The sequence below is a fragment of the Bubalus kerabau genome, chromosome 6, assembly GCF_029407905.1.
Source record: "Bubalus kerabau isolate K-KA32 ecotype Philippines breed swamp buffalo chromosome 6, PCC_UOA_SB_1v2, whole genome shotgun sequence".
In the NCBI taxonomy this organism is placed as follows: Eukaryota; Metazoa; Chordata; class Mammalia; order Artiodactyla; family Bovidae; genus Bubalus; species Bubalus kerabau.
The window spans coordinates 10924657-10932523 of NC_073629.1; the positions used below are offsets into that span (position 1 = coordinate 10924657).

General features: G+C 40.8%; 1 protein-coding gene across 1 annotated transcript; it reads right to left on the minus strand.

Annotated features, from left to right (window-relative positions):
- Positions 1–6603: 6603 nt before the first annotated feature.
- On the minus strand, positions 6604–7560 carry LOC129655870 (olfactory receptor 10J1-like). Its single transcript, XM_055586681.1, has one exon. It carries the CDS (start codon positions 7531–7533, stop codon positions 6604–6606), a length of 930 nt encoding a protein of 309 aa, XP_055442656.1. The 5' UTR covers positions 7534–7560.
- Positions 7561–7867: the final 307 nt, after the last annotated feature.

Here is a 7867-nt window from a genome sequence, read left to right on the forward strand (position 1 = left end):
CCACAGACTGTAGCCTGCTAGGCTCATCTGCCTATGGAATTCTCCAGGCAAGAATACTAGAGTGAGTTGCAATTTCCTACTCCAGGGGATTTTCCTGACCTAGGGATCAAACCCATATCTCCTGCATTGACAGGCAGATTCCTTATCACTATGCCATCTAGGAAGCCCATATGGTCAATTGATCTACCACAAATGAGGCAAAAATACAAAGTGAGAAAAAATTCTCTTCAGTAATGATGTTGGGAAAACTTGGCAGCTACATGCTGCCAAAATTAAATTGGATCACTTTCTTATACCTCATACAAATGTAAACTCAAAATGGATAACAGATTTAAACATTAGATCAGAAATTATAAAACTCCTAGAAGAAAACATAGGCAGTAAACCCTTTTCCATTGGTCTAAGCAATGCATTTTTTGGATCTGTCTCCTTAGGCAAGGACAACAAAGTTAAAAATAAATAAATATCAAACTAAAAAGCTTTTGCACAGTGATGGAAGCCATCAACAAAACATATAAAGGCGACTGACTGAAAGGGAAAAGATATTTGCAAATGATATATCTGTTAAGGGGTTAATGTCTAAAATGCACAAAGAACTTATCCAACTAAAAAAAAAAAGTCTGATTAAAAATGAGTAGAGGGCCTGAATAGACATTTTTCCAAAGAGGACACATAGGATAGCCAATAGACCACATGAATAGATGCTCAGTAACACTAGCTATCAGGAAATGCAAATCAAAACCACAATGAGATATCACCTTGAACCTGTCAGAATGGCTATTAAAAAAATTTCCTAAGCAAATAGGAAATTTTGGCCAAGCAAGAGAAAGAAGCCCTTTTATACTTGGTGAATGTGTAAATTGATGCATATACTATGGAAAATGGTATGGAGGTTCCTCAAAAAAATTAAAAACACATTTATTATATAATTCAACAAGTCCACTCCTGGGTATCTATACAAAGAAAATAAGACTAATTTGAGGAGATATATGCACCCCTATTTTTTATTGCAGCATAATTTTACAATAGCCAAGATATGAAAGCAACCTAAGTGCCCACTGATAGATAAGTACATGAGAAGAGGTGATGCGCGCGTGCGCGCGCGCGCACACACACACACACACACACACACACACACACACACTGAAGTATCAGTCATTCTTAAAAAAGAATGAAATTTTGCCATCTGCAACAATGTAAATGGACCTAGAGGTTATTATGTTAAGTGAAATAAATCAAGCCAAGAAAGAAAAATATGGGCTTCCCTTGTGGCTCATGGGTAAAGAATTCACGTGCTAATGCAGGAGACAGGGGTTCAGTCCTTGATCTGGGAAGTTCCCCCATGCTGTGGAGCAATTAAGCCGATGCGCCACAACTATTGAGCCTGCGCATTAGAGCCCAGGAGCCACAACTAGTGAGCCCACATGCCACAGCTACTGGAGCCATGTGCCCCGCAGCCCACGCTCTGCAACAAGAGAAGCCACTGCAATAAGAAGCCTGCACGCGGCAATGAAGGGTAGCCCAGCTGGCCACAACGAGAGAAAAGCCCACGCAGCAACAGAGACCCAGAACAGCCAAAAATAAATAAGTAAAGATTTTTTTTTAAAGACAAATCCTTTATGATTTCATTTATATAGGTAGCCTAAGAAAACCACAGACAGAAACAGATTTATGGGGGGAAAAAAAAAAAAGCTTTGGTGGTTGCCAAAGGGGTTGGGGGTGTGGGAATGGACCAAATAGGTGGAGTGGATTAAGAGGTATAAACGTCCAGTTACACAATGAATAAGTCATGGGGATGTTATGTACAGCATAGGTAATACAAGAATGTTATAATAATTTTATATAGTAACAGATTATTACTAAGCTTATTGAAGAGATTATTTCATAATGTATACAAATGTTGAACCACTATACTGTACACCTGAAACTAATATTGCATGTCAACTATACTTCAATTAAAAAATGAGAAATGAGTCAGAAATCTATTTCAATATTCTCTATATTCCGTCCATCTCATCTCATATTTTACTTTCATCCTAAAGGCCTTCCATCTCCCCACACCTCCATGAGCGGGGATGCTGGTTAAAGATTCACTCACAGGACCTTGTGGAATTGAGAGAAAATTTGTGACTCAACCAGGAATAGAGAGTTAATAAGCGAGAGACCCAGGACCTAAATTCACTCTACTGACTCCCACTCTTCCTGTCCCTCATGGTGCAGCTGGCAGTGTGTGACTGGTACAGTTGGGTTCCAAACCAAAGTCCTCCATGTTGCCCCAGCGTTTACAAAAAGAGAACTCTCCTCTTATGGGAAGTAGGTTTGTCTAAGCAAATCTAAGGATTTGCTCAGTAGGGTTGGGAAGGTAAAGACATGAAGAATATTTATTTTTATTGGAGCTAGAACTGAGTTTCTTACCAGACTTACAGCTTGAGCTGTTGGAGGTTCTCTAACAAATGAGAGCACTATAGATCACAGTAGTGACTTAAAAAATCTCACTGTTAAACACGTAACCTCACTCTCTACCAGTGATAGGGAGTGATATGTGATTAAGGAGAAGTGAATTGACTGGCCAAGAATCTGAATTTGTCTTCCCTTATTTCTGATTCAAAAATATTTACTAGAACTTAAAGTTTCTTTTTTTTTTTTAATTTTATTTTATTTTTTATTTTTGTGCTCTCATTACCTGTTTAAAGTTTTCATTTAGCATTCATCTTTCTGCCAAATATATGTTATGTATTATATTTGATATAATGCTTGTGTATATTATATGTTACACTATGTATTTTATATATTACATATATTGCAATTAGCATAATTTACCACTGTACTCCCAGCACTTAGCACTGGATCTAACCCCTTTAAGTAATGGCCAGGTTTGCTTGTGAAGCTCTAAATGCTTTTCTTGGATTTGATTTAATATGGGAGAAAGTAGATACTCATGTTCCCTAAAATCTTAACTGATTCTATATGAATAAGACTGTACAGCTCGAACTGCTGCTGGAAATGCTCTTCCTTTGAGGATCTGCATTGGCTAGAATGAGGATTCCAGGTGGCTGTTTCACAGAGGATTCTTCTCTTTTGAAAAAGGTTCAGGGATGAGGTTTTGCTTTATCTGGGAAGTCGAAGGCCCTGGGGGATTTGAACTTTGCTTAGCTTGATTTCTCTTGTCCATCACTATCCATACTGTGAGTTGCCCTTGAATGGTGATATACTCTGTGTGAGTGTTAGTTGCTCAGTCATGTCCCCATTGCGACCCCATGGACTATAACCCACCAGGCTCCTCTGTCTATGGGATTACCCAGGCAAGAATGCTGGAGTGGGCTGCCGTTTCCTTCTCCAGGGGATCTTCCCGACCGAGGGATCAATCCTGTGTCTCCTGAATTACAGGCATTTTCTTTACCATATACTCTAGGTAAACAGAAAATGCCAGCCAGATGGTGAAAATTCACTCCTGCCTTCACCATTTTTCTGTCTTAGCCTTATTATCTGTACAGTTGGGAGCCTTATCCCTGCCTTCCTCCAAGGACTGTTCTGAAGACCTAGTGAGATAATTTCCGGGAAAGCATTTTGCCACATTATGGAAGAGTTACTTGCCATAAAATGATTCTGGACATGAGTAGTAACCAAAATAATCCTAAGGAACAGGAAAGGTTCTTCTTGGGTTGTTTAATCTAGCCAGATATTCAGTGAGAGGCTGGAACTGTTTAGCAGGTCAGAAGTTCTGTGGCTAGGTCCTGAATGGGCTGTGGCAAAGGCTGTTGAAAACATCTGATTCTATAGTGTGTGACTGTGAAGCTATTCTGTTCAAACAAGGCTTCTGGAAAGCCTGGGTGATAAATATTCTAGAAGTCCACAGTGATAAGCTATTCTGAATGATGCCCGTCAGCAGCTGCATAGCCCTTAGCCCTAGGAGATGGTCCCATACATAGATCAAGACAGCCTTATTGTCCAGGTAACAAACATTTATTTCACTGAAGCTCAGGATGCAGGACTCTTTCTTGGTTTGATGAGATTAGCTTTATATAGATCACAAAAAAATATCCCAAGGCTTATGTCTTTGTTATTAATTATTAAACATGCTTTGCCCATTTCTCTATCACATTGCATTATGGTGAGTTCTGTGTGAGCCTATCTCCCCTGCAAGACTAGAAGCTCCTTTGTTCAAGGAATAGTGCAGTTTATTCTGATATTTTCCATGTCTAGCCCAGCATCTGGCATATAGTAAAGATTCCATGAATGCTTATTGAAAGACTGTCAAACCTTTTGCCTGCAATACTTTGTTTTTCATCATTCAGTTTTTTTATTTTCCAGCTAACAATTTCTCTTAATTTCTTTTAGCCATTTTATATACTCAGAGAACTTTAGGTATACTTTGATTGTTGCCATTGCTTCTATTGATCCTGAGAGTGGGCCTGGTATTTCTGTTATGGTCTGGAGAGCAGACACATGTGCTGTTTGGGTCTCTATACCTTCTTTTGAAGACTCTTCTGAGTAATGAGTCTACCCTTTAATTCTAGTGCAAGTTGTGTTTAGGGGCCATTATGCCCCCATGTCTGAAGTCTAGCCTAGACACTGACTTGACAGCTAGTCCCTTCTCCTCACCAGGTACTCATTTGAATCACAAGCCCCAAATATACATGAAATTCCTTGGTCAGCCTCTGCTCCCCTGCTCTCTATGACTGTCTGATTCAACTTCATCACAAGGGCATAATTATTTCTATGTGTGACATCCAAATATTATAGCCTTATTTCCTTTTGCCCCATTATTTTCTTGGCTTAGAGTCTATAGATTCATACAACTTCTTAGATGTTTTGGTGGAGCTAAGTAAGGAGAACAAGGATGGCATAAATTCACATAGATGACTCATAAACTGAATCCTAGTTTTCCTGAGTCTTAGGTGATTCTGACTGTTTAAAAGTTAAAGCTAGAATTCCTTCAAGTCCTTCACAAGCTGACTCCATCTCACCCTTCTGGTCTTATCTCTCCATTTCCTTTCTTGTACCCTGGTGTCAGCACACAGTCATTTTTCATTTCCTGAACATTCCTCTTACTTTCATACATGTGAATATATTATTACTTCTCTTTGAAATTCTTTTCCTATAAAAACTTGCCCATCGGATAATCTCTTGTAAGTGTTTTAAGACCAGTCCAGATTACAGATCATCTCCTCTCTGAAGATTTCTGACATCTCCAATGAAGTTTCTCTTTCTTTCTCTCTCTCTTATTTCCCTACAATTGTCAATATATCACTTGACATGTAGAACTGAAACTATATATTTTTAAAAGATTTCTTTTTGATGTGGACTATTTTTTAAAGTCTTTATTAAATTTGTTACAATATTACTTCTGTTTTATGTTTTGGTTTTTTGGTTGCCCAGCATGTGGGATCTTAGCTTCCTGACCAGGGTTAAACCCGCACCCCCTGCATTGGAAGGTGAAGTCTTAACCATTGGAAGTGGTTAAACTAGGGAAGTTCCAAATCTGTATCTTTAAATGTTTGTCTTTGCCACTAGAATTTGAGTTTTTTGAAGCCAGGCAATAAGGTTTCTTTTCAGTTTTGTTTCCCCAGACCCAGTCCATGGCCTGGTTCATCTGCATTGCCCATTACTTGCTTTCTGAATTAACGGCAGCTGAACTGACCTGGGAGGATCTTGGGATATGCCCTCAAATGACTGATAACATGGCTGAGAAGATTTGGAATTGCTGCTTCTGCTGCTGCTACTAAATTGCTTCAGTCCTGTCCGACTCTGTGTGACCCCATAGATGGCAGCCCACCAGGCTCCCCCGTCCCTGGGATTCTCCAGGCATGAACACTGGAGTGGGCTGCCATTTCCTTCTCCAATGCATGAAAGTGAAAACTGAAAGTGAAGTCGCTCAGTCAAGTCCGACTCTTTGTGACCCCATGGACTGCAGCCCACCAGGCTCCTCCATCCATGGGATGTTCCAGGCAAGAGTACTGGGGTGCGGTGCCATTGCCTTCTCCTTAGAATTGCTAGGATCTCTAATTAAACTGTCAGTGGTTACCATCTTTAATAAACAGTTTTTCTAAAAACTGGGATAAATTAAAGCAGCTGAGAGGTGAAATCTATTTTTCCCTGGGCTATCTCATTCTGAGGCTACTTTTCCTGTCCACACGGTGATTTATGACTTGGTATGTCATGTACAAACAGATTTCAACAGAGACTCCAGGTTGAGAAATTCTCATGCTCTTAAGAAGGAAGGAAGGGATTATAGGGAAGAATGTATGTCCTTGATTCTGTGGTTTTTGTTTTTTTTTTTTTTTCTCTAAAGGACCCTCTTCACTAAGCAGAGAGCCACAAGGAAACCAAGAAGTCAGTGAAAACTCCTTGGCCCACACTACTCTTCAACCTCTTCTTCAGGCATATCCCATCCTTGTTTGTTTAATTATCCATAAAACAGGGCCAGCACTTCACCCAGGGACTTTATTTAAAAGCTTCCAGACTCCTAGTTGGATGCTGCTTCTGTTCCTCTCTTTCCCTCCTTCGCAAGGGGCAGGTCTCTGGGAGCCAAGGACATGGAGCTCAGCTCCTCACAGTCCTGCTTAGAGTGCTAAGAGCCTCAGAAAACCAGTCCCCAAACTGTCAGCAAAGCTTCCTGCCAATGGCCCGGAGCAGAGCATCCTTGGCCTCTTTGTTCCTCAGGGTGTACACCACAGGCTTCAGTAGTGGGGTGACGACAGTGTAGGTCACTGAGATCAGCTGAGCCTCATCCTTGCTGTTCTCTGACTTGGGCTTGAGGTAGGCAATGGAGGCACAGCCATAGTGGACAACGACCACAGTGAGGTGGGAGGCACAGGTGGCAAAGGCCTTCTTCCGACCTTCAGCTGAGGCAATTTTAAGGATGGTGGAGATGATGAGGACATAAGAGATGAAGACCAGACTCATAGGCACAACGAGCACGAAAACACTGATGATCAAAGTCAGGATCTCATTGACAGTTGTGTCAATGCAGGAGAGCTTCATCACAGGCCGGATGTCACAGAAGAAGTGGGCCACCTTTGTGGCACAGAAGGGTAACCTGAATACAGACGTCACCTGTGTCATGGCCACAATCAGCCCGATGCTGCAGGCCCCCCACACCAGCTGGATGCACACCCTCCTGTTCATGATAACTGTGTACCTCAAGGGATGGCAAATGGCCACATAGCGGTCGTAGCCCATCGCTGTGAGCAGGAAGCAATTAGTGATCCCAAAGGTTACAAAAAAGAACATCTGAGTGGCACAACCTGCCAATGAAATGGACTGGCTCATACCCACAAGGCTGGACAGCATTCTTGGAAGAATAACTAGTGTATATATAGTCTCTGAAGTGGACAGCATGCTGAGGAAGAAGTACATGGGGGTATGGAGATAATGATCAATTCGGATAATGATCACAGTAATTATATTACCTGCTAGGGTTAAGATGTACAGTGCAAGAAACATCACAAAAAGAGTGAGCTGGTGCTCGTGGAAGCTGGAGAAAACTTGTAAAACAAACTCAGTGGTGAGAGCGTGGTTCTCGCTCTTCATTGAGTGGCCACTAGATTGGAAGTGTAGAAGAATAAAAGTTACATAATCTCAGTAAAGCAATTTAATCCATTTCTGAAATTGAACTTTGTTCTCCTTTATAAACCTGGGGATACATTTTCCAGTGGCAGTGGAATACAGTTAATCTTTAGGTTTACTGATCTTCATTTAAAATATTTTTGTTCTGTGCCCATCTATTATAATACAATTTCCTATGCATGCTAGAATCATCTAAGTTTTTTTCCCTGCACTGTATAACCATGTACATTCCCACTTCACCGTATTCTTCATCCTTGTCATCTGGAATGCTCTTCCTATCTTCCTCCTCTTAAGTAAA